Source organism: Filicampus tigris, chromosome 5 (assembly GCF_054856515.1).
Source record: "Filicampus tigris isolate MCC_2025a chromosome 5, RoL_Ftig_1.0, whole genome shotgun sequence".
NCBI classification, from domain to species: domain Eukaryota; kingdom Metazoa; phylum Chordata; class Actinopteri; order Syngnathiformes; family Syngnathidae; genus Filicampus; species Filicampus tigris.
This window is the reverse complement of record NC_141221.1, coordinates 875,368-902,590: the sequence shown is the minus strand read 5'-3', so window position 1 is coordinate 902,590 and position 27,223 is coordinate 875,368. Positions and strand designations below refer to the sequence as shown.

Below are 27,223 nucleotides of genomic sequence, written 5' to 3'. Positions count from 1 at the left end.
AACCAATAAACCAACAACATAACCAGCAAACGGGACAATAAAACTGACCTTCTAGACAGAGAGACAGGTTGATTGAGAAATTAGATTAACAAACTTCAACCAACCAAATAAACTGGTGAATAAAGCGACATATAGGACATCCAACAAACAGCTTGAGAAATTAGCCAACTCCCAACTAACCAATCAGTAAAACAACCAAATAACCCAAAGACTGACAAGTGACAACAGCAAATGCAATTTGAATGGCAAACAAATCCAGGAAAATGAAACGCGACTCACGCAAGCTGGTGGTCTGTGCATTTTTGCACATTTTTTCTCCTCTCCCCCCTCAAGCATGACATTTAACCACAGGAGCCTCGTGAAATGGCCTTCCGCTTAATAAGCGTGCGCCGCCGCTGACGCTTTTTTAGCCAGCGTCAAGTATGCCAACACCCTCGCAGGGCGCAGACGTGAGGGTGAATAAAGCGCCGATGACGTACGGCCACCTCAGACCCTGCCGGCCGTCACGCCAGGTCAAGAGGGAAATCAATGATATGGATCGAGAAAAAGACAAAAGAAAAAGAAGGCTGAAGATTGACGCACGATGGAGGCACCGTTGAATAATTCCATTCAAAATCAAGGTTTATAAAAGCTGCACAGCTGAAATGGAAAAATAAAAGCAGCAATAGAAAAATGTCACCACAACTTATGCCAGTATAGAATAACCGTGAAAGAACCAACCAACTTCACGAGCAACAAACGACTTGTCCCATCAGGACCGCAACACTAATAAGTAACCAACAAAAAAAAACAATCAAACTAACTAACCACTCAACATCCGCAGACCAAATGACTAACTATAACCAATGCACGAATCAAACACCCAACAAAGCAGCCAAGTAAACACTCAACTAACGGAAAAGAATAACCAACACTACTAACCAACCAACCAAAGTTAAATCGCCAACCAACTAACAAACCAGTGGACTAACCTACCAGCCAACCAACCTAAATGGCAAACTATCCAATCCAATTAAGCAAGCGACAAAGCGGCCATTTGAACGGAACTGACATACCAGCAACGTGACTCGATCGCCCAAAGCGGCAAACCGCCTCAGCGAGGTGCAAACCGACCAGACAGCAAAGATTCAACCAAATGACCGGAAAAATGTATTTTCGAAACGTTGCACATGCTGCAAATGGAAAAGATTCCACGCGCGTACGTCTAGAAAGGTCTCTGCGGTGAGCCTATCGAGAAGCTGAGTGGCGTTCATCAGGGAGCGTTACCGAGCGAGATATCCACCGCGTCTGAAAATAAACTCATTTGCATGCTCGCTAACTGCAGGCAACAATTGCCATGCAATCAGCCGCATTTCCCCATCAACAGTTGACTGGGAGGAATCATCAACATTCCGCACCGGAGAAGAAGAGAAAAAGAGGCTCAGGATACTGCTCTGTGTGCAAAGCGGAAGAGGCTTGAATAGAAAAGGGACGAGGGACTCCCAACTGTAAAATGGCAGGCGAGCAAGCGCCGCAACGATTCCCGCGGGGCGGCGGGGGGGGTTACGATACGAGGCTCCTCTCCAAGCACGCGGACGGAAGCCCGTGTCGGCCAGCCAAGGATCACAACGGCAAAATATGAAATACACCGGAAAGTCTTCCGTCAAATGCCGAACCGGCTCAAAAGGGGGCGTCGCCTCAATAAAACGCATCGGGCTCGGAATACCGAGGACCGAATGATATATGTTTCACTTTCTTCATAAATATGCAAACATTTCCGCATTTTTTTTCTGCCGAGATGGGCTACGCGCTGAGTGTACATTCACGAGAAAGAAAATGACCATTTTGGATGCGGGCAAATGGCGGCAATGACACACCACAAAGTGTCAAATGCTTTTTCAGAATTCCACTGTAATTAACGAACAAACCGGATTTTGGCCAACCAGTTTTACCCGACCAACCAATTGAAAAATGACCTAAACAATCAAACAAGCAATTCACCTGCACCCACCTAACTGACCCAGCGACTTAACTCATTTGGCAACTCACCAACCAACCACTCAGCCAACCGACTAAAGAAGTAACAGACAAAGTGAGCGACAAATGCAACGCAAAGACCCAGCCAAGCCGATGAAAAAGACACCAAGCGAGCAGAACGATTGGACGGGATGCTGGATTTTGCGTTTTACGGCGGTTTTCTTTTGGCACTCCTCCAGGACGCGCGCCATGCCAACAACCTTTCACAGCGGCTGTGAGATTCGGCGTGACGTCAAGCGCCACCCCCCCCCGAGACGACCGCCGCACTTGTCTCCCGGCATTTTGTCACGTTCCCTGGCGCGCCCCCCCACAGGCAAGGGCGCAGTGACGTCACAGCGGTGGATCGTTTGGCTTTGCGGGCTCCGGGGAGCCCGACCACGGCAAAACAAACACATTAGCCGCACACGGTACAGGCACGGTATTTTATTTGAAAAGTGGAAAATATATGCTCTTGCATATTTGGGGGAATTGGTATTTGCGCACACGCACACTGGAGCATATGTGCACTGTACAATACAAGGGGACCCTCGTTAGAAATGCTGAACTCGTTAAGGCTTCATTAAGACCGGATACAATGTTTTGTAAGATTTGTGACAAATTGTTGGTCTGTACGTAAAATACTATTTTTTGGAATGTTTTGTATGATTTACTGATTCGGACACAGCTAAGTAACCGTGACTTACCGTGGAAAAGGTTGTTGGGGAAATCGAGGGCCTGTAAAGCAAGACTTCTGTCCTGAAGATGATTTCTATTGTACCACGTTTGCTTGCGATTGTTTTCGTCGACATCTTGTGTAAGAACAACCGCCACAAATGTGAAAGAATCCTATTTGTGAGTCCTTTGTTCACTTTGGTAAGCATCGCTTCGTTTCTGTACAGGAAACGTGGACATGGTCCAGCGTTTGTCTAAAGATATGCATTTGCATCATTGTTAAATATGAAAAGTATGAACTACGAATCCCAAATGAAGTGCAGGAAAATGAGAGTCCATGTTTGCGCGCCTGTGAGAGCCCCTGAAGATGCCGCTACGGTGGTCTTGATTGATTTTGTTGAAAAACAAGCAGCCCCCCCACCCCCCAGCCCCATATGTAGGTGTAGCGTAGAAGGACTGGAGAAGACTTGCTAGAGTTCCTCAAAGAAGGCCACTCGGGACTTGGTGCTCTGTAGTGTCAACTGCGGAGGAAATCGTGCCAGGGCGGCGCAATCAGTCACTGCCTTCTCATGCCCTTCATGATCATGTGTCAACAGCTGGCCAGAAACGGATGGCAGACAGTGATGACCTTAAAGTTGTTTTCATGAACCAAGTGTGGATGACCTCCAGTCACTTCAAAACTGTATTTGGAGCACATCATTTCCGGAGTATTTCCAACGGCTGTTCAAAGCTTGAACTTCCACTTTTGTTACGCAGACAAGCCAAGAGCCCATCGACGCTACTTTGCTTTCACAAACCAGATTCAGGTGACCTTGGTTAATGAACACAATGTTTGGAGAGCATTTATTCTTGATTCAAGTATTCTTGATGAGTAAATGAGAAGACATGCAAAGAATCTCAAGCCAAGAGCCCATCACCCTCGCTTTGTTTTAATGAACCAAGTGCAGACTTTCTCTATCCAATAACTTCATTTTGTATTCCGATGACCGGCAAAGCCGTTCAACATATGAACCGGCTACCTTTTAAGACGAGCAAAGACCGCACGGACGGCAGCCTTTTTTCGGCGTTTTGTTTTAACAAAGCTAACTTTGACAAGCTTGGTTAATGCACATGATATTTTGATACCGTTACTTAAGGAGTCTCTTTGAAGGCGTGTGAAGGCTCGACGGGCAAAGACGATCCGGGGGAACCGATCGCACTTACTTTTGTTTGAACGAATCAACTGTTGGTAACCTTGGAAAGCGAAGGAGGTATTTGGATCGCATCATTTAAGGGCCGTCTTTGGAAGACGAGCAAAGGCAGTCGAGAGGAACCGATTAGCCTTACTTGGTTTTACCGAACTGAGCGCAGGCGGCCTCTGGAAATGACATTTTGGGCGGATGCCTTAACGAGTGGAAGCCCGCACTAAGTGCTGGCGCGGTGGCTATGTTAGTGAGCGAGACCGCACAGGCGTGCTTGGTGGGTTCGCTTGGCTAATCAGACTAAGCGATTGGAAAATGGAGGATAATTGAAAGGCCTTTAGTGCACTTTGGTGGTTTTACTCGTAACGATCGCCTGGAGGATGCAGACGGATCTATAACGTGGAGATCTATAACTTCACTGAGCGGGACAAGGACAGCGAGCTGGATGACCGATGGACCTCAGAGCAAAAGTGGTAATTATTCAAAAGTGTTGTTGATGGGGGCCAACTTCACGACGACATGCGACACCACAGTGTTTACTGTCACGGCCAGTTGAAATTTACTCTAAGGCAAAACATCAAATAAAAAAGAACTACACCATGTCTATTGAACCAACCCAAGCAATGTTGTGTGAATTTGTGGTATTTCATCTATTGATACATTTATGCCATTTATGTATTTAATTAATTTTTGTACTTTGAAATGACATGTTACTTTCCTCTTCAAGACGTACTCTAAAACTAATTTCACTCGTGGTTATCTTAAACAATATACGGTGTAATTCATGAGCTGTAAATAATTACCTGGTATTATTTTTGAGCAGTTTGTAATTGTATTTCTTGTGCGCATTTCTCATAATTATTATGATTGGTTTGGAGTGAAAACACAAACAAAAATATTAGTTTGTTTTTTATTCAGAATTAGCTCAATGTGAAAAAAATGAAAACAAATAACTTTTCATTTGTATTTATGTTATGAAATTTAAACTAGAATTATGGCAATAATAAAAAACATGACTTGAATATGGGCATGTACTATTTTCCTTCTCAATTATAATTCCAAGATTCTTTTGCAATATTTTTAAAAATGATGATTTCTATTATTTTGTTCAGTTTGATTAGGATTCATTAAATTTCAATACATATTTTTCAATTATTTGTTTTAAAATTCCACACAATTAGTCATCATTATTTTCAACCCTTTGTAATGTTTTCTTTTGTACAATTTAGTAAAGATATTCAACTTGACTTCAATGTTGACAGTCGCGCGTTCCGACTGTCCTGAGCGGGGCGGCGCGTTGGGCATTGGAAGAGGCCTTCATCAGTCATCCGGAGCGCCTGCCTCCAACTCTGCGTGCTTTGTTCCACTTTTGCTCGTCTTTGCCTTACGGACGTTAAACTCATGTTAAAACGTTGACGTTTTCCAAGAGAGCAAGATGAATGTTTGAAATAAATCAACCGGCGCTCCCGCTAATAAGCGTGGATGCAGAGTTTCTTTTGTCTTCTTTTTTGTTCCTTGTTAGATAATTGAGGAAAATGAAGTTGGATAATCAGAGCGAGAAGATAATAGGGGAAAAAAGCAGCGCTTGCAAGTTTGTCACAAGTTGGAAATAGAATTGACCTTTTTTTTTTTTATACTTGATTAATCACTTTTTTGGACTTTGCCACACATTCTTTTAGTGTTCACTTTTCACGGTGACGACAGTGAGTTGTTAAGTGACAACAATCACTTGTGAACAAAAGGTAGAGCGTATAATATGCATTTCAATCATGTGGATTGATAGCGCACACTGTTATGTTAGCATTTCATGCTAGCATCGAGTATCAAGTTGTCAGCTAGTTGGCTGCCAAATGGCTAGGTAACTTGTGAACAAAATGTTGAGTGTTTCAAATCATCAGCATCCTAAAATAATTGCTTATGTCATTTTTCCTTTTTTGTCAGGAAACATGAAAAACTGAACCACATTCTGATTATAGGTATTAATCAATTCATTTCAGGGGTACAATTGAATGATCTGTTTAACTGCGGATGTAGCCGATTATAGCAGTGGTGGCTAGCATCCTGAGGGGATGTTGAACCCCAAAAATGTTTTGGGGTCAAAATGTGACTTAGGCCAACATTTTAAGAGGCTGGCAATATTTGAGTCCATCTGTTTGACAAGAAGGAGCACCAGTACCGGTAATTATGTAGATTGTTACGTTAGCATCCCATATTTGCTACGAGCGGGCTAGCAGCCGACTGGCTCGGCCGCCTGGGAATAAGAGGACAGCAACTAAAGATGACGTTACCTCATTGACGGGTGTCATAAATCAACCATCTCCGTGGCCGAATTATTCCTTTCACCACAAACATCCCGCTTTTCGTGGGATTAAATTAAAATCAAATATGATGAAAAATTTTACTCTTCACAACCTTGCGGATGTAAAGAAAATTATGAGTGGTCCACCCCAAGCATAAGCTACAGAAGGACTGTTGCAATTACACGTGATCCACCTAGTTGGTTGATGTTCATTTGGGTCTATTTATTTTGACCAGAAATTGATGACTATGTTAGCGTCACAAGCAGGCTCCCTTGTGTTTGATGTGCATTTGACTCCATCTATTTATGTGTTGTTTGACAACATAGACTGAGTGACCACATACTGTAGACTGCTACATTAGCATCTTGCGACCACTGCTAACTAGCTAGCAGCCAACAGTTCATAATCATGTTCCAAGCCTTTAACGCGACATTATTCCAGTTACCACTATCGAGATGTGATTATAGCATCTGCATAGAAGGTTCTTGTGACGCTCGCGAACCTTGGCAGAGGTCAGCTGGCCAAAACGGCGCCTAACACACCGCTACGTGTGTGCCAAGTTGTTAAACGGCTAAAAACAGCGCGCCGGCGGTGTAGTCGGATTCATCGGCAGGTAATCAGATTAGCAGAGGCGAACACACACGAGCATTTAAAAAGCGCCCAAGTAGTAGCATTAGCGTCGGCTTGAGGATACCTTCTTAAAGTTGCTGTGCTTGCTAGCTCCCTGCTCGGCGTTGTGGTCGTGGACCACGTCCAGCGGGGTCTGGCGCTCCTTCAGCTTCAGGCTCTCGATCTCTGTCTTCAGCTCATTCAGCTGCTCCTGGAGGTGCTTGCTCTTCTCCATGTACTCCACCCTAGCACAGGCGAGACAGATGCCTTTGAAAGAAATGGCGTGCGGCCAAAGGGGTGCGCCAACTCTGACGGGGTGTGCTTAAAAAGTTGATTAAGGCTGCTCAACGACATCAAATCAGTGATTGTGTTTTGTTTTGTTTTACTTCCAAGGACTGGGGTGCGGCAGCAGGAAAAAGATGTTGTCAATCAATGTAAATACACCCTAAACTGGCGGCGTTAGGGATAGAGGTGTGCCAACTCTGACGTAGTGTTTTAGAAAAAAAAACCGGTATACTGTAGAACCTGCACAGTTTCAGTTTTTTATTCTTAAGAAATGGTCCAAAAAATGAACATTTAGACAGGGACTTCCAGTGTTGGCAAGGCCGCTTTGGAGCGCCTTGTTGTCACGGTGCCCTGCGACAACTGCATGGGATATATTACAGCCGCTAGGGGCTTTTTGCATTTTCCTGTTTAAAACATGTAGTTATGTGTAGAGTACAAAAGAGGGTAGAGGAAGCAGCATCCAATTTTCCAGGTTGTGCGAGTGGTATTTGATTGACAGTTGTCAGAGGAGTGGGGCGTGGTTTCAAGTTATTAAGCGGACACAACCACAGCATTCAAGAGCGGATTTGATTTTTCACCATTTTGAAGTCTTGTTTTATATACTTGACCATTTTTGAATGAATCCCAAATGTATTGATTTCACTTGTATTATGGCTATTTTGTTGTTTGTATGTAAAGTGCTTTGTTACAGCTCTAGCTGTTGCGAAATGCGCTATACAAATACATTTGTATTGTTTGATATTTTGTCTTTGTTTGGCGCCGCGCCTGCTCGTGCGGCGCCCGCGTGTGACGTGAAGATTAGGTTCTCGGCGCCGATCGGCTGTCGCCGACGAGGGACGGACTGGGACCGCGGCGGGCGTTGAAATATGCAGACGGGAACTCGGTGACGGTCAGGCAAAGCACAGCTCTGGTTATCTGCCATTGTTGTTGCTGCCGGTGTCGTCGGCAACTCACTTCTCTTTCTCGATCTCCATGGAGAGTCGCTTCATGTCGGTGTCTTTGAAGTCAAAGCTCAGGTTCTCCTTGCTGAAGCTCAGCTCGGGAGGCATGCAGTCCACCGGCAGCGCGGGGTACTGGAGCAGGAGCAGGACCCATCACCCGAGACACAACCACAACAGGATATGAAAACACACTGAAAGCACAGTGGAGGAATACAAGAATTCCCCCACACACACGAGCGCGCACGCGCAGGCAGGCAGGCAGACCAAGTCTGCTCCTAATAGACAATCTAAATGGAAATCCTACGCTTGTCAATGCAAAGCGGCGGGCAGGCGACGTCAACGCATCCTGGCAGAGCATGAGAGGGCAATTTGACAGCCAATAGTGCGTGTGTTCGGGCCCTGTCACACACATTTGACTGCATGCGGAATGCGTGTGTGTGTGTGTGGGGGGGGGGGGGGGTGTGTGCGTGTGTGTCTGTGTGTATGAGTCAAGGGGGAACAAAGAGCTATTATTTATCTTCCGTGACGGCTTCAGTGCATTTGAGTCCGTCTTTTTATTGGGTTAACTACTAGCTAGCCGCCGACTGGCTCGGTCACTTGCCAACAAAAGATTGCATGTTATACGAGTGAATTTGAACTACGTTACAGTTTTGTTTGATGACTTTAATCCGCGGGGAAAATACTTTACCATGGCAGTGTATAATGTAAACATCTATTGTATGTCTATTCACATACACACATTGACAAATAGTTTATCCCATTATAGTTAACAAAAGAATTAAAATCCCAAAACATTTTTGGTAACAAAACAAACTAAAACGCTTAAAAAAAAGAAATCTAACTGAAACTACATCTCACCTTGACAAAACTAGAATTATTGGTTTATTGCTTTCAAGGATAATCCCTTAAAATGTATCATATCATTTTGGTGGAGGTTCTTCCAACACATACACAACAAGTAATAACATACAAAATAAAGCTGAAAAAATGAATTCACAACACGGAGAGCTTTCTCCACAGTAAGCGCATTACCGTGTACACCCTGCTGGTGATCTCCAGGAGCTTGTGCTTGGCCCTCTGCTCGGACTGCCTGGCTTCCAGCAGGTCCTGCTTCAGCTGCTCCGCCTCCTTGGCCCTGCCCAAAAACAAAATTGTTACGAGTGGAGCGGTCAAAAAGGACTGTAAGACCATAGTGGCACAGAAGTTGCCGATGCCCTTTATTTAGCAGAACAAGTTCACAAATGCAAAATGAAAACACTCGCAAGGAGCTGCTCGCATGTGGCGTAAGCGGCCGGGTTGTGATGTCAGTCACTAGACCACGCCCCTTCCATACAACACTACAGATGTTGTTGTTGCGACTTTTGGCTTGTCCCAACATTAAGTAATTCCACTTGATACAACCAGTTCATTATTTGACATTCTCTCAGATGAATTATTTAGGTTTAGTGCGGTCTTTCTCTCTTAAAAGACACATCAAAGAAATTGTGGTGGCTCTTTGGGGGCAGAAATGGAGTAAGCGGCACTTCAATTTGGTTCAAGAGGAAAAAGTGATTTGTTATGCAGTACGAGTCACACAACGCAAGTCGAGGTACCGCCGCAGTAAAAGTCTTAAACCTTCAGCCTCAAGAATAAAAATCGGATTATTTGATGACACCTGAAGTTCTCATGTACATCCAGCCACCACTCTTGTGTCAAGTCCACAAACAGCCCGGGCTAAACCGAACCTCTCCCCGGCGCACAAAGCCTGCGTCTCACTCAAGATGTTATCACTTCACCAGACATCTTTGCCACCAATTGCCATTTAAGCGCTGCCCGGGCTCAAGTGGGCCCCTGGAGTGGCCACTTGCATGTGGAGTGGTCGCCGACACCCCCAAAAATTGCGTTAACCGGCGAATGGCTAATGGCAACCCATTAAAAATGATTGCCCGATACAATTTGAAGTGGAGTAATATGACCGCAGTCCCGTCGTCAACACTTGAAAGCAGATATTCCCAAACTGTGCGGACGGAATGGTAATGAAACGGGTGTGTGTGCGTGTGTCGAAAGACAAAGATGAAAAGTCATTTCAAGCCTGGCGGAGCCAGGTGAGGCAACACAGATGATGCGATGAGAGCGAGTCACGCTGTCAATTCAAACGATTAATCGGTGTAAATTAAAGGCAAACCCGCAGCAGCGCGTGGCAGAACAAAAACAACCAGAAAGAACTGGTTGCACGGCGTATGTGAATGGACTGACACACGGTATGTTTACATGATGTGTGCGTACACACATGGAGGGACTGGTGTTTACGATATGTGAATGGATAGACACACGTTGTAATTGTGTGTATGCAAATCGAAAGACCGATCTTTACATTGTTCACGGGTACGATTCTGCATGCGTGCCAATGGACCGTCAGATTATCAAGGGCTGTGCACAAATGGGTCAAATCAAGTAGCGAATTGGTCACATAGCAAATGCGAATTTTCCCACTCAAGTCGACGCGTCGCAGCATGTCGCCATCAGAGAGGAATGTTCGGAGTATCGACGTGGTGAGTGCACATGCGTGAAAGCTACACATGCGCTTCATTCCGGCAGATTCCCGAAAGTGTGGTTCTGGGACTACTTGTCCAGCTAACACCTCACTGTTGGCCAGCTACGGCTAATGCTGTCCTAGCAACAGGAATATTTGGCCAGCTGCCGCCTCGCTGTTGGTAAAGTAACGCCATGCTAGTAATCAACGAAAGGGACTTTGCAAACTTGGACGCCGGACTGAGAGATGAACTAGCTTAGTGCTAGCTAGGATGGGGCCAGTAGCAACGTAGATGGACTTCAAATGGGGCCACAGAGGAAAAACATCCTTTGCTCTGCCGTTGACTGGAGTACGGTGTGGGATCCTGGAGGTGAAAGTCAGGTGTCTTAAACTAAAAAGATGAACCTGTGAATATAGCTTTGTAAACAAATGATCAAGACAAAGCGCTACATGAGCGCGCACACTCTATTGAGCATTTGGATCAAACTGGATTCCCATTCAAACTGATTTGCAATTCCAGGCAAAAGCAGCGGTCACCTGCGTTGGGACTGGTCGGCCATCTTGAGGGCCATCCTGTCGGCCTCCAGCATCTTGTGCTCCATGAGCCTCCACTCCTCGTGGCCCCGCATGGCCGTGGCCTTGATGCGCTTCATCTCCGCCTCCGCCTCGGCCGCCTTCTGGGCCAGCAGCTTGGCCTCCTCCTCCGCGATCTGGGCCTTCTCGGCCAGGAGGTCGGCCGTCTGCTCCGAGCGCAACTGCAGAAAGAAAAACATACTGCGGCCAATGCATCGGCGGGAAACCAACAAGTTGGATCTAGGGGTGGAACAAAAAACGATTTGAATCGGAAACTCATTTTTGCATCATTGCATCAAACCCTGGCGAACCGAACCATACCGCATCAAATCGAATCGTAGTATCACTGAGTCCAACCGAATCAAATCATGCCACTTTCAAATCGAACCATCCTTGAATCATTTCACAAGCCCACATATCGAAAAACGTATTCGAATCGTCTCTTGTGGAGTGACGCACACTCCTTCTAAGTATGCTTAAAGATACTGAAATACTCTGTAAGAATGACTTAACTGATTCATGAATTGATTGCCGTTTCACGACATGGAGCGCCGTGAAGCTTGTTTACACGACGCGTCCCGGTCATGCGATTACTACGCAGTGGGAAGTTGGAGATTTGGCTGGCGAGATCACGTCTGCTTGAAGCCAAATAAGAGAGTGTCCAACCTCTTGGAACAAAACGCAACCAACTTGATTGCTGCGTTGGTGCTGATTGGCCTCAGAGCTTTTCAGATTGCTCGTTGCTACACGTCTGAAGCGTTCGGAAATGAGTTCAACGACGGTTCCTTGTCAGTTCGGAAATTAGTTGAGTTGTCGCTGGCCTCTTTTTGCCATCATTCGCCTACCCCGCCACATTAGCAGGAAGCGGGATTGAAATGTTTTCTCTGCCAAGATGCAACAAGTGGCGCTCCCAAATTGCTCAAGTCTGTAAGTGGCATACAAAGTGGACTCGCACTAACATTTCCCACGCAAACAAAACGCCGGTTTCGCTATAGCGGAAGTCCCACCCGTATTTCACGCAAAGGCTGATGGGGCATTGGAATACGGGGGATACATTTCTGAAAAAATATGACATTTAACAAATTGTGGCGCCAGAAATAGATACTTTCAAATCTACTGAAATACTCACTGAAAGTTACCTAAATACTATTCAATCTATTAATACTCAAAAAATACTTCTAACGCTATGAAAATACTATTAAAAGATTCCGAAGTTCTTTCAAATATACTAAAAGACTCCATTAAGAGTTAGTTAAATACCCCTAAACTATTGAAATAATGCCTAAAAGTGACCTAAATACTCTTAAATCGACAAAATACTTCATAAAAGTGACCTGAATACGCTTAGAAGTGAAGTCGCCCAAAAATTGTCTATGCGGCCCCACTAGTGAAAACACGGAATTCCGATTAATGTTGCGTTTCTGGAACATGAATGATTCGATCCATCTCAGGGGGCGGCCATTTTGTCACTTGCTGTCGCCTGAAAATGACATCAGGTAACGGCCAATCACGGCTCAGCTTGTGAACGCCACATGACCAAACTCCGAAAACAGGTGATCCGCGATGGGTCGTTACCTGAGCCCCGAGCGACTGGGACGTCACATTCAGTCGACAGCGAGTGGCCGCCCCGAGATGGATCAAAACGGCTGCATTTTGCTTTCCGCATGTCAAGGGCCACACGTGTTTGCAACCCACCAGGGCCTCATTGGCCATGCGCGCTTCGTCTTGAAGCCGAACTAGCCGTCGCTCCAGCTCGTCTCGGACGCGTTCCGCTTCCTCGCGTCGCTGCTTCTCCTGGTTCAGAAGCTGCCTCTCCACCTGGACAGCGCGGGTGGGCGGGGTCAAAGCAAAAATGAAACCAAAGCTTAATGCTGAAGTAGAAGGCTAACGGCCATCCACAGGCTAACACGCTCTGTCCATCCGTCCCGGGCCGTCGGCCATTTAGCGGGCTTGCGTAATGCTAACACTGAATGCAAAACGCCATATATAAACAGTGACAAATATATATATATATATATATATATATATATATATAAACACGACTCTTACCGGTACTTGACCACACACGGCACAGCAACACATACAAACAGAGCATACCACAAAAGAGCATTAAACAACACCCAAATTTTTCCCCAGCAATATTTGATGGATTTTGACAAATGTATTTGTAATTCATATACATTATCATTATTTGTCGCTTTTCGTGGAAAACACAATTTCTTTTTTGCCGATACAATACCAATAACGGCCGTCAGCTGTTAGCAGTGTTTTGCAACTGGCATGCTGCTACTTGCTTTTTACTCCTCCCTACACAATTCTACAGAGGGTTTATATGTGCATTTCTGCTATTCGCGGGCCAGCCCGGCTCCTAGCCACCTATCACCCACTAACTTAATGCTAACATCGAATGTGCAACACCATAACTTGGCGAATGGAAATGAAAACGTTGTGGCACAAGAAAGCCCAATTGTAAATTGGGGCGCTTCGGAGAACGTGTGCGGGTGGAGCGCGTGGTGTATCGTTTGTACCTGCCTGCGGGCCCTCTCCTCCCTGGCCTGGGCCTTCATCTGCTGCACCTCTAGGGAGTCCACACGACGTCTGCGCATGAACAAGTCGTGGCTGCCCACGCACAGCTGCAAGATCTGCGGGACAATGTCCCAATCAAGCTTCGTAGAGTTCACCAAAATGGACTTGTGTTGTTGTTATTGAATTCAAAAATGACATTTGGGGAAAGATAGAAAAATGATCACTACGTTGAAGTTCCACGAACAGCACTGTGTATTTACCTAAGTACAAATAAAAGCAACAACAAACTAGTCGTTTGTCATCAGGAAAACAAAACACTCAAGTGAAGTTAAACGAGACAAACCATTTGTACTTGAGTCACTTCGCAGTAGTGGCGATCGCAACTCACCAATTTGTTGACTCTCAACCGTGACGAGATGAACTTGAAGACGTTGGCTTTCTTGTCCAGCGGTTTGATGGTGAACTTCAAGCCAAAGCACACAATAATGTCGCCGCACATTTCGATTTTTACATTTTTGTAATGTGATGATATTTTTTTAAGGCATCTTGCAAGAATAAAGTCAGACTTTTTGAAGAAAATTCAGAAAGCAAACCACATAACTTCCACTTGCTTAATGCTAACAAACAATGGAAAACGCAACTGAAGGGCTAGCAAAACTAGCATATATGATGCAGTACTTCAAAACCTTGCGGAAAGATTTGAAATCGGCGCGTTTGAAGGTACGAGCGTGATCTCGGGACAAATTCAACTCGTATCTTTAGGCACGACAATTGTACATGGAAAGAAAAAAAGAAGAAGAAAGAAGAAAGCGGTGCGGGCACCTCTTTGTCGCTGTAGGAGATGTTGCGGATCTCGTTCCAGGGGAAGGAGCACTTGGGGGTCAGCCTGTTGTCCGGCTCGTAGATGTGCAGGCCCAGGGCGTCCACGCCCAGCAGAAGATCCGTTCCCTTTTTATTCTAAAAGACAAAAATCAAAGCATTCTTAGAGTAACAGAGAACAGGAAATGGAGCAACACGCGTTTGTGTCTTGGCTAAACAATACAATAGGCCTCCAAAAAAATCTGGGCTAACGGGAACTTTTTTTTTTTTTTTTTTTTTAAATAAAGGTTACACCATGTGAAAAATCTAGCTTTATTCTTGTAGGGACACAAGTTCAACACTTTTTTTCAAAAAAATGTTCTTTTGTTGAATTTTTTTTCTTGAAATATGCTGTTTTTTGTGGTTGTTTTTTAAATAAACATTCTCGCCAAAAAATCAACCTTTTTCTTGTAAGATAACTCGTGTGTTCTAGGAAAAGGTCATCCTTAAAAAAATACATACCACAAAATGACCTTTTCTAGATCAAATTAGACTTTTGTTCTTGTCAAGGTAGAACTTCATTTGTCGAAGAAACATAACTTGAAAATATGACAGAATAAAATGTTTTTGGGGGTTTTTTTTATCCTAAAACATTCATTCACTTCACTCTCAAAATGACTTCTCTTGAAAAATCCAGCGTTATTCTTGTGGGACTACGACTTTTTTCAAAATTGGGCTAATATAGTCCGTGTTGGGCGGAATCCTCGTACTGTTGAAATGACAACTTTTCAGAAAATGAAACATAGCTAACCTTATTCTTTTCACTCGTTATTGTCCAAGAAACATCCAAACATTCAACAGAGGCGACAATGATGCCACACAGCAGAACGAGGAAAAGCAATTAGAACGCCAAACTTCTCCGACAAAAGTTGTGTTCAAGAGTAGCAATGTTTTGCTTTTCAAGCCATTTTTTGGTTAATATTGTGTAAGAAAAAGTGGGGACGGATCATTAGTATCGATGGGGAAAATACCAGACAGACGCTCACCCGGATTGAGAAGTAATTGACGCCGTACATGTCCAGGTCCTGAGCGATCTTCAGATACTCCATCTCAGCTTCCTCCCTGCCAGCAAGAGAAACCGCCGCATCACTTCGGGTTTGCGCTAAAACAGCAAATCCAAGACAGCCTTTGCCCGTAATACACACACAAGAAATTCCACCAGGAAGATCAAATCATCAACCAAGAATAGTTTGCTTGAAGAAGAAGTCCCGAAGAAATTACGGAGCAAGAATAAAGCTTTAAAAAAGTCTCTTTTCTTTGAGAATTCAAACAAATTCAAAATAAAGACGTATTTATTTGAGGGCCAAAAAAAGCATTATTTTGCAAGACAGAATAAAGTCGGAATAAATGACTTTTTCTTTGGAAATGTTTTTCAAAATGTTCAACAGAAGTCATCTGACAATTAAAGATGGATATGTTTCAGGAAAAAAAGGTCCTTGTTAAAAGAAAAAAATATTTTTCCCGAAATAATCATTTTTGCGGAGGGGAAAAAAGCATAGTAATCTGACAAAAATAAATTTGTATTCATCAGAAATATAAATAATACAATTTTTTTCTGTTTCTTTTTCAAATCTAAATTTTCTGGGAAAAAAAGCCCTGTATTGGAGAAATGTGGGTTTTTTTGGGGGGGAAAGTAATTTTTCATCAATACGCGCTTGTTAAAACGTGATTTTTTTTTCTTCTTCAGTTCCAGTGCGCTGGGCTTGCGGGCAATCATCTCCCCTTTGTGCGCGTCTTTCCAAGCAACGAATGGTATCGTCAAGTGGAGAATGGAGAGTCTGTCCCGCTCCACCGCCTTTGAAAAGCTGATGGATCAGCGCCAGTGACCGACTCAATTATGACAGCCGGAATGGAGTCGCCCGGCCATCCGAACCCAAAACCAGTCGGCCGCACCGCCACCTCGTCCTCGTCCTCGTCCTCCCGCTCGCACACTCACTCGCTCGCTCGCTGCTTCTCCTTTCGCAGCTCACTTCAGCAACGCATTCATTACTTCGTTCGTTCCCATAAACACAATTTCTGTACATCCCCGTTGCACCGGACGCAAGGTTCCGCCGAAGCCCGATTAGGCGGCCCCACACGTTAAATTTGATTTGTCAAGTCTGAGCTGAATTGCTTTCAAATGAGCAATCTGGATCAGATGTGCAACAACGCTCTTCCTGATACTTTCTTTTTTGGCTTTCTGCCACGGCCCGTTTCAGCGGCCAAGCACGGCCAATTTTTTTTTTTAAAAGTTCAATTCCAAATTTGCATTCTGGAGAACATCTATGCCACACTTTCTTCCTGTTACTTTGTTTTTAGATTCCTACCGCAACCCGTTGAGGCGGCCACACAAATGAATTGGATTTTGCATGTTTCATCTGAATTGGTTCCAAACGTGTTATTTGGATCCAATGCGCGACAATGCTCTTTCCGACACTTGATTTTGGCTTTTCGCCGCAGCCCATTGAGGCGGCCAAGCACATCACATTGTTTTTTTAAAGCTCAATGCAAACTGCTGCCAAATTTGCAATCTGGATTACATCTACAGCACGCCAAACTCTCTTTTACTACATTGTGAAATGTCTACCAGAGCCTGTTGAGGCAGCCACACAAATCAAATTGGATATTGCATTGTCCGTTACTTTGTTTTTAGAGTCCTACCATGGCCTGTTTGGGTGGCCAATCATGTTCAATTTCTTCTTTCAAGTTGAGCATGAATTTCTGCAAATTTGCAATCAGGTTTTAATCTGACAGCTGTTTCTGGCGAGTTTTAAGATTTCGACTGCAGCCCATTTAAGCAGGTACACATGGACTGGACTGCATGTTCAATTTGAGTTGCTGTCAAACAGACAACTGAGACCGCAGCCCGTTAAGGTGGCCACACAAATTAAATTAGGTTTTGCATGTCCGATCTGAATTGCTTCCAAAAGTTAGATGTGCATCAGCTCTCTCCCTGTTACTTAGTTTTCAGATTTCTATTGCATCCCATTTAAGGAACCAGAAATGCTGAATTTCAATTGCTGCCCAATGTGCAATCTGGATGAGATGTGCCTTCCCGTTTTTTCGATTCTGCACCGACCGTCTTCCTGTTACTTGATTTGTAGAATATTACCACAGTCCGTTTAGGCAGGCAGAAATGTTAGATTGAACTTGTAATGTCATGTTCAATTTGAGCTGCTGCCATAAAAACAGTCTGGATCACACGTGCAAGCTGTCTCTACCTGTTACTGTAGTCTTCCATTTCTGCCGCAGCCCATTCAGGCAGCAACGTGGCCCTGATTTCCTCGGAGCTACTTTATTTTTCACTTCCTGCCAGAACCATTTTGGCGACCACACACTGAACTAGATTTTGCATGTTCAATATAAATTGCACCAACTCTCTTCCTGTTACTTTCTTTTTTCATTTGCATCGCGTCAAAACAAATGACTGAACAATGTGGAATCTGGCTCCGATCTCTCCTCTCAAGACTTGGTTTTTAGATTCCTACCACAGCTCATTAAGGCGCCCACACATGAAATGAGATTCGTCCTTAGAAATTGTTGTCACCTGGCCTCATTCTGAATGTGATCAGATCCTCAATGAGTAAGATTTCTAAATCGGCCCGTTTAGGCAGGTCGGTGTGGTCAAATGGATTGGTCGGTCGGACCTGCCCGTCTTTAATTCTAAGTGTGCTGATGATTTCAGCGCGAGCACACGTACCTCGTCCGCCCACTGTGCTCGGCGTAGCACGCTGCGATCCTCTCCTCCCACATTTCTGCCGTCATCTGGTACAAGTTGATCACCTGCAATGCATGCGCAAAAACCCCGATCGGAGCTACCGTTGCGTTGGTCACAGGCAATGCGGATGCAAGCCAACCACTCACCCTTTTAGGCAGCAGCTCCTCCTGGGCTAAAAAGCCAGGCTTGTGAACGTTGGGGTTGTAGTCGCCGTACTGTAAAACAATGTGAGGTTGAAATCATTTGTTTTTATCGATTGAGGCCAATGAAGTCATGAGCCAGTCATCAGATTATGCGATCAAACGGGCTGCGGTTAAACGGCAACATTTCTCAATGTTGTATTGAAGATGTGATGATGAATTCATACGAAGCAGATGGAAAATGCAGACACGGAACAAAAATGAGTGGGCGGAGCTTGCAACCAGTGCATTTTTGCGAAGGATGCTTCGACGGGAAGTCAAAACACGTCCCTCTTTGTTTCGGCCAACTGAGTTGTGACTCTTTGACTTTTGCTGTCCAAATGTACATTCTGTTTGAGCACTATTCCAGTTGCGTCATTTCAGGATTCCTGCCACCGTCCATTTAGGCGGCGGCACACACATTTCTGAATTTTGACCACATGGCTGGCAAATGCCGCTGTGAAATGAAAATGTGTGGCCCCAATGGGGAATACCTTGTAAATTCAAACCATGCGAGTGGAAAACACAGTCGAAAGCGCAATTTTCCCTTTTGCTTGAGGGCAACTCTACTACCCGAGTTTTGCCACTCAGATTATTTTGTTGCCTCAAGAGAAGATCTGATTCAGAGCTAAACCAAACCTTGGCCCTGTTGCTGCATTTGAAAGATTTCTACCGCAGCCACATATGTTTAAATGGCTTTTTTGGGAACACCATTCCGATTATCACAATCCTCTCTGCATACTAAAATGGGTAAGGTTCATCAAAGTGCCATGTGACTGTGAAAAGCTCACTTTAGCCATCATTTAGAATCATACTCAAGCTCTTTTAAGATAATGGCTGAGATTTACATACCCGACAGTTACCAGGCGGCTTATCGCCCAAGGGTCAAAAAGGCAAAGGAATGACAATGAGTAGAAATGTGTTTCTTTAAAGGGAAAGAAAAGGCTGATTTCCCAACAAGTCACACGTTGCTGTTCTACTGGAAGATACTTTTGTATAAAGTAAATATTAGAGTTCTCATTCCCTTATTTTCAAGACTAGTCCTTGTGGCGCAAATGATTTTTAAGAAAGTGGGATTAGTATGATCACTGCATCTCGTAGGGTAGACTGATCCGATGGCTCCTTTCTGCAGTGCGCACAGAAGGAGCAGCTTTTTCATTTTCATTAGGGAAAAGGTCGCTGCTGACCACAGTTATCAATAATTATCTACCGCAAACAAATGAAGGATTGTGAATTAGAACACCGGGAGGGAATCTGCAAACCGTACACAAACATCACTAAGGGATTGTGACGATTCAGCCCTCAAAAACAGTTTCATTTGGCAATATGAAATTTGGTAGGCATGTCTACCGTGAGCAGATCCACAAAAAAGGCTCAAGAAACCGTTGCAGGCTCCTTTCCAAAGGTTCGTCTCCAAAGATAAAGTGCTGATTTTTTTAACTCAGCCCCTGAAGCTTGTTTCACTTGGCAAAATCAAATTTGGTAGACGTGTCCATTACAAGTAGACCCACAAAAAAAGTCTCAAGAAACCATTGCAAGGCTCCTTTCCAAAGGTTCTTCTCCAAAGCTGAAGTGCAGATTTTTTTCAAATTCAGCCCCTGAAGCCCGTTTCACTTGGCAACATGGAATTACGTAGGTAGACATGTCTATTACGAGTAGACCCACAAAAAAGTCCGAAGTAGCCATGCCCCAAAAGACACAGGAAGTCTGCCATTTTGGTTTGAAGCAGCCATTGTAGGCTTAGCGGTAGAGATTCTCTGGAGACTTTTTGAAAGTCAATTTCACTGTGGAACGTGAAGTTGTCTCTCGTGAGAAGACCCACAAAAAAAGTCTCAGGAAGGCATTTCCAAGAAGACACCGAATATCCGCCATTTTTTTCATTTGAAACTGCCATTTTCGGGCTAATTTGGTGGACATGTCTATTGTGAGCGGAAACACAAAAAAGCCCAAAGAGATGTTGTCGAAAACAAGGATACCAGACAGACAGATGGATGACGCTAAACTGAGAGGCAGATTATGACAGACTCTGGATCGGCCCCCCCCCCACCCCCGCGCCAAAGGGACAACTTGTGTAAGGAGTGGACTGCTGTTGTGATTGCTTTCAAAGCGCAGATGACGCAGTGACCTTTGCCCGCCTGGTTTTCCCCACCGACTTGTTCACATCCTCATCTGGTCACCTGTTGCGCCATCACACGAGTCACACTGCGATTCCACACCTTCCCCCTACTCCCAATTACTGCAGACAACATTACGGGCAGTAATTGATCCCGGGAGGACCCAAGCGTGTCGGTCTTGACCGTTTTCCAGACTGCACTGCGCACTTTGCCCAAGCTAAAAAAAATGTTTTGGGACTTTTGCCCGGAGGCAGCGACTTGAGAGCTCGGCGTCTCACTTCAGAGCCCGGCGTCTCGCTTCCCACTCGGCCGGACTCGCCCGGCTCACGCTCGACCGGGCCTCTGCGCCAGAGAGACCGTTCCCTCTGTATTCCCCCCCGCCCCGCCCCCGGAGCGGCTTTATCTCCAAAGCGGCCTGTCAAAATCCACTTGTGGCGAGGCGCGCTCTCGGAATACAAAACAGCAGAGAGAATCCACTGCGGATCCGCTGAGGCAGGATGAGCCCGGCAAGACAAAAATCCCCCATCTTATGTTGCCGGCGCAAGATTCTTTGCTGCAAAACACTATGTCGGTCTCAAGCAAACATGACTTCAACCATTAACTCACCCTAGTCAACCATCTTAATGACATGACATGTTTGTCTACAAGGAGACCACATACATAGTCACTTTTTTTCCCCTTACAATTCAAATCGACAAACTGGTGTTTCACTAACACTCGTATTGCTTGTCTTGTTGAAATGAGCAGAGCTGGGCATTCCGTCTATGTGACCGACCGGTCCGTTTCTCCGTCTATGACGGACGCCCGTTTTGCTGACGGTTGACGGGTGAAAGTTGACAATAGACGGACTAAGCGTAGTCGGAAGCCCGTGTATTCATTCATCCATCTTTCGTCTTTTTTTTAGCGGCGAGGCTTCGATGGCAGCGGCGAATAACAATAGTGAGTTGTTGCTCGTGGGACAGATTTGAGTGAGGGACCAGGCTGTCAACAGGCTTCCATGGCGCACAGAGTCACTAGTACTTCGCTGCTATTGATGTGCGTCAGAAGCGTGTACATGATTTTACCCGAGGTGTAAAATTTTGTAGCTGCTGTGAGATAGGCGCCATTTTGTGCTGCGACAGGAACCCAATTTCGGGGCCTGTGGTGTCATGAAGAAAAAAACCCTTGGTGGAGTCTGGGAACGCACTTGACAGCGTCTCCGGGCTGGCCTAGATCAGCGAGCCCCGGCCCAGGCTTGCAAGTCAAATGAGCTCCATTCCAGCCGATGGCCAAACAAGGAGCCGTCGACAGAAAACTTAGTCAACGCCTCGAATCAAAGGCGACTGCTGCTTAAAGAAAAAGCCAGTGTGGAGCTCAGACTTTTTGCCGACTGTGGGCAGCACACATCTTATGTGCGTTTTTTTTTTCTTGATCCGCACCGCAGCTTCCGTTAAATTGGCAAGGATTCGAGGGGCAAGCTTCTCGGGAGTCGTTACCAAGGTAGAACTGCCCGTCTCTCTGGACCCTGTCCACCTGTCAAAAAAAAAACACTCTTGCTTGTCAATTTAAGCCAGACGGGCTCACTCAAGCCCGACAACTCCCTCGTGGAGGGATTTAGGCAAACCTTTCTTGGACTTTGGCAGTTTTCGTATTTGAGGAGCCATTGATTTTCATACCACAAAAGTGGAAATTGTCAAGATCTCTCCTTGTGGGGTTGAAGTAGCGGGAGCTAACTGAACTGTGGTAAACCGCGCTTTTGAGAAATCACAGTTTCAAAACTACTAAAACCGTCCATCGGTAGTATGTGCTGTATTTTTTTCCGACCAAACTGCATGTCAGTAAGGTTAAATGCAGCATTTGATATGTTTTTGTTTTTTTTGCCAATATGTTTTATGCAGGCACACTAGTTGAAACAAGGCGTTCTGATAAATAGTGCGTTTGTGGAATAAGAGTTAATCCACCCGTTTTTAGCCATCTGTGGGGGCGGCCATTTTGTCACTTCTGTCGACTGAAAATGACATCACAACTGTTCAGGGCTCAAGGTAACGACCAATCACGGCTGACCTGCTTTCTGAAGCCGAGCCGCGGATGGCTAAAAAGGGATGCATTTTGCTGCTTTCAACTAGTGGGCCTGCTGGGAACGTATTCTTGAAAAAAAAATGTGTTTGGGTTGATTTCTTCTTTAAGAACTGATTCTTGTGTAACTTTACATTTGCTCGCTGGGCTTTGGTAGCAAGCAGAGAAAATCTCTTAACAGGAGTTTGTTTTTGAAAGGAAACTCCCTGAAAAAAAGATACTCTACAAACAGCCTTAGAACCAAAACCTGTCAGATTTCCTGTGTCCTTACAGGAGTTTGCCACTTGAAGTAGCAAAGTCTGAAAGTCCTGCGTAAACCGACACTGCTGTGCAAACCAATGGAAGGATGATGAATGTTTTCCACTCGTGTAATCATACTTGAAATGCCCAAAAGAAAAGTGACTATTTAGCAATACGAGTTTGGCGCTTCGGAAGGGCTGACTCGGATTAAGTCAGGCCCTCAGAAAGTAACGGTCCCAAGCAATCCTGACCTTGGCGTGTACGGCGTAGGAGGCCAACAGCACGGAGGCTTCGGGAGGACAGTGAATCTCCTCCTCCAGGATTTTCTTCTTCACCTGGGGAGCGATTCAAAAAGAGACATTAGGAATGTTCCTTAACACCTTTCTGCAGACCGATGCCAGTACGAGTCACTCTTGAGTACTCCTACTGGCATCCGGCATCAAGTCTTGCTGCCTCCCTATATCTATCTATCTATCTATCTATCTATCTATCTATCTATCTATCTATCTATATATATATATATATGGGATTTGCATGTTTGATGACTTTCGTGTTTTTGTTGGTTTGTTTTGCCTGTGAGTGAGTGAGCGGGTGAGTGAGCGGGTGAGTGAGTGAGTGAGCGAGCGTATAGAACGCCTGTGGCTAAATGCTTAATCCTGCTGTCACGCCTGCTGTTGTCGTGGCGAGAATTAATGGTCCAACAGGGGAGACATGTCCACCCCCTGCCCCCAGTTCCCGAATAACAAGAAGTGCTGCCGACGGGCGGATTAAAAGCTACAAGGTGCCACTCTCTACTCGAACTAATCCGGGCTCAGCGGGCAGGACGTGACGAGACTCCTGTGGAGAATATGTTATTAACGGAACCAATAACACAGCCCGTAAAGCCTAATTGGTCAGTGACGAATTGAGAGGGGAAGTTTGGTCGCCCGCTGACACTACTGCGGTTAGGTTGCTGCCGCTGCTACATTTTATACATTGACTTCACTTGTATGCACACGACTAAGTGGAAAAGTGTTGAAAAGGACGGCGAGTAAGGGAAGCTCGCCCCCTGCAGGCCAAAGCAGCTAGCCACTGTTTATTTGGGAGAATAATCAATTGTAGATGAACATAGCTGCTTTCAGGACAGCCAGTGCATCGACTCAATGTTTTTAGACTGACGTCGAGTACTTGCCGATACTTGATAAAGCAATCACGTCTTTCATTTGTGATGAAATCAAATATTGCTCAAAAACACTAACGCACATTCTAGGGCTGGGGTATTAAAAATGGACAATATCAAATTGACAAATACGCAAACATAATTTAATTATGATTCTGGTTTGGTCCAAAAAATGTTGACCATTGTTTTCCAAAGTAAAAGCAAATCATTTTATTTTGATTCAACACAGAGAAGTACATAAATAAGAGAATATTTACTGCTGAGAAATTCTGGGTATTTGGACAATTGTAAATTGAAAAAAGCTATCCAAACATTTATAACAATAATTTTCAATAAATTTGATAATTGATTAGTTGTGGATTAATTGTTGCACCTCTAACACATGGCATAAGGTTTGTATTTGCATGTTGGTTTATTATGTTTTGTTGGCTTTTATCATTTATACATATTTAATAATAAAAAAAACACACACACGTTCTTCGCAAACCTGCAGGAAGAAAAGATGCTGCGTGATGTCCTGCACCAGCTCCTCTTCGACATTCTCCGGATAGAACTTGGCCAGGAAGTGCAGTGTGATGGGCTCCTCTTTGGGGACTTCCTGATCCAGCACCTAACACACACACACACACACACACACACACACACACACACACACAAAATGGCCGTCAGCCTTTTGGCGCCAAAGGGGCCTCGCTAAATCTCCAAAGTTGGAAAACATTCATGGGAATTGGGAGATCCTTCTTTGACTCAGGTGTTACTAAAGTAACAAAAAAAAATACAAGTAAATAAACAGTAGCAGTAGGTATTCTTCATATTTGTATCGTCTAAACATACAATGCAATTAAAGATGCATCCACATACATTTTGTGGCATCTCGTTGCCTATGAAGGGTGCTGACGTGAATGGAGGGGTTTCTTTTAGACATAAGTAGTGCTTTGCCCACATCTAGCCGCATCTACTGGCAATTAGAGTAGAATTCTTTGGGGATTTTGGCAATTGGCGGAAGGGCTCGGACTCTATGGCCCCGCAAATATCTCTACACCTGTGACATTTTCCTGTGGAAATTTGCCAGACACTTTTGGTGACTTTACCCGATATGTGAACGCGCGTCGCGAGCCGAGCGCTCGTGAGCTTGAACGTCCTTTTCGTGCATTTTGATGGGATGTGATATGTTTGGACGGCGTTTTGCTGAGGCTGCCTCACCTTCTTGTCCATCTTGAGCCAGGCGACCGTGTCCTTGACGTGGTACCTGAGGCCGAAGAACCAGGTCTCCCTCAGGCCCAGAGTTCGGCACACCAGCTCCAACAGCTCCTTCCCCTTCCACTTCATCTGCATCAAACAACGCAAAACGTTTCACTCACAAAGTTAGTCTGCATTTTATTCACTTTCTCAGTTTTTTTTACGGTCTGATAAATGTCGTTTTGTGTTGTTCATAAAAAATACATCAACGTGGACAAACTTCAAACCATTTCTCTTTTTTAATTTCATTCGATTTTTGCTTTATTTATTGAGAGCGATTGCATATTTTATTTAATGCATGCATTTTGATTCTGTTATGGATTTAAACACATGAAAACATGTCAAATCAGTTGATCTGACATCCGTTTTTTTTTCATTGTATTCAGTATGTTTTTTTATTGTCCAGTGTATATTAAAGCATAACGCAATATTGACAAAAATGACAATCAGCTTTGTTTAAGGTATTTTGTGTATTGCCTTGTGTGTATTTTATTCAGGACATAAAAAATATACTTTTCTTTTTAAACTAGTTGATTTAAAAAAAAAAAAAAAGATGAAAACACAAAACAAAATCACTTTCATCGACATCATTAAAGGATTTGTTTGTTAGTTTTATTCAATTTCTTATACGTATTACATTTGAAAGAAAAATAGTCCTTCGTGTACGTAAAATATCACCAGTATATTAGATACAGTAAAAAATGTGCACGAAATGTGTATAGTGAAAATAATAATGAAATGTACAACATACAGTAGATTACGTTTATCACATAAATAAATAAATATGATTGCGTGCCAAACTTGTTTTCCCCCTACATTTAATTAACATTACTGTTTTTATTGACCAAGGAAGTGTTTAGACATTATTATTATTGTTGTTGTTAACATTACTGCATTATTATTGTTATTATTATTGCATCCACAGCTCTCTGCTGCCATCTAGCGTCTCTACGCGAGACGTTCCCCACAGCGCCAAATTCAACCTTGAGTGTTTTGTGTTTTTATTTGTTTCTTTTCTTCATGTGTGTGTGCACTAACCTCACAGCTGAACTCCATGTCCGACTCCATGGTGCAGATCCTAACGTTGAAGCTCCTGTTTTGCTTCCTCACCAGAGAGTTGAATCCCAGTTTGGCTGCCAAGTTGCTCGCCATGGCCGCGAAAAACCTCACATAAATACAAACAACCACTCAAAAGTCCTCAACGAGCCCAAAGTGTGCGTGGACGCACCGTCAAGCCATTTCAAAGCACATTCCGGCGACTTCGGCGCGGGACAACCCAGGTTCCACGCAAGATAATTTCAAGCTAACAAACCAAACGATGGAGCGAAACTGAGGTGAGGTTGACACAATCATAATCCAGGGATAGCTATCCAACATATTAGCCAATACTTTTTACAGTTTTGCCGCTTGTTGATTTAATACATCTTCTCCGCAGAAGTGTTAAATGTTCATCTAGTTTTTAAAGGTGAAAGCTAACTATCACTTTTGCTAACCATCTTCATGTCCAGCCTGGGTAACGCTGCTATGTTCAGGTACCCCCGGGAAATGTCGGTACCAAGATGACAAACGGCACACTGAAGAGAGTAAATTGAAGTATAGAGTCACGAGTTAGTGCATGCTATACTGAAATAAAACAATAAAGCGTGTTGAGGTTTTCACGTCTTATTGTTTTTCCTTTTAATATATATGAATTGAAATTGTGGATATGTCTTGTGAATTCCGAGGTGAATAGACATCGCACTTTATCCCGCCCTCTTCAGCCGAGCTCGCAAGCAGTAGGGTGCTGCATTCGATGGCCGTCGAAATGTGTCCTTACTTGCTCAGAAACGATCAAAACAGAATGTAATATCTTGAATTGTATATTACAACAAATAATAAAAAGCGAACAGTGTCTAACTAACGCAAATCTGACTGCACTTCTAAATTGTGCCACACATGTTTATGTTCCAACAATGTTGAGATAACCACGGTATTTAGTTCACAGTCAGGCATCATGCCTCACCTTCTTTCGGCTAACAACCAATCGGGAAATAGCTCTAGTAAAATGGGCTCGGTTAACCTGTGTGATGCCTTCAAGTACTGCCGTAA

At 44.3% G+C, this 27,223-nt stretch overlaps 1 protein-coding gene across 3 annotated transcripts; it reads right to left on the bottom strand.

The window, feature by feature from the left end:
- Positions 1-2,424: 2,424 nt before the first annotated feature.
- nf2a (NF2, moesin-ezrin-radixin like (MERLIN) tumor suppressor a) lies at positions 2,425-26,822 on the bottom strand. Of its 3 annotated transcripts, XM_086031931.1 has the most exons (16): positions 26,174-26,820; positions 25,100-25,225; positions 24,384-24,506; positions 22,989-23,072; positions 18,296-18,364; positions 18,132-18,214; positions 15,439-15,514; positions 14,417-14,551; positions 13,983-14,057; positions 13,597-13,710; positions 12,764-12,886; positions 11,033-11,250; positions 9,016-9,118; positions 7,997-8,115; positions 6,843-7,002; positions 2,425-3,188 (listed from the first exon to the last, which is right to left on the bottom strand). In XM_086031931.1, the coding sequence occupies exons 1-16, from the start codon at positions 26,285-26,287 to the stop codon at positions 3,138-3,140; spliced, it is 1,773 nt and encodes a 590-aa protein (XP_085888057.1). In that variant the 5' UTR covers positions 26,288-26,820; the 3' UTR covers positions 2,425-3,137. The 3 variants fall into 3 exon arrangements, with proteins under 3 accessions (XP_085888057.1, XP_085888056.1, XP_085888058.1); XM_086031930.1 differs by having other exon boundaries at positions 18,132-18,364; positions 26,174-26,822; XM_086031932.1 differs by lacking the exon at positions 26,174-26,820 and having other exon boundaries at positions 18,132-18,364; positions 24,371-24,506.
- Between the last annotated feature and the right edge of the window lie 401 nt (positions 26,823-27,223).

What these genes read in the sequence shown, in the direction of transcription:
- nf2a (XM_086031930.1), bottom strand. Translation starts at nt 26,287, where the DNA reads ATGGCGAGCAACTTGGCAGCCAAACTGGGATTCAACTCTCTGGTGAGG. An exon ending in CCTACGCCGTACACGCCAAG is followed by an intron (nt 18,365 to 22,988) that starts GTCAGGATTGCT and finishes ATTGTTTTACAG; the next exon opens with TACGGCGACTACAACCCCAA. An exon ending in GCCGACCAGTCCCAACGCAG is followed by an intron (nt 9,119 to 11,032) that starts GTGACCGCTGCT and finishes GTTTTTGGGCAG; the next exon opens with GGCCAAGGAGGCGGAGCAGC.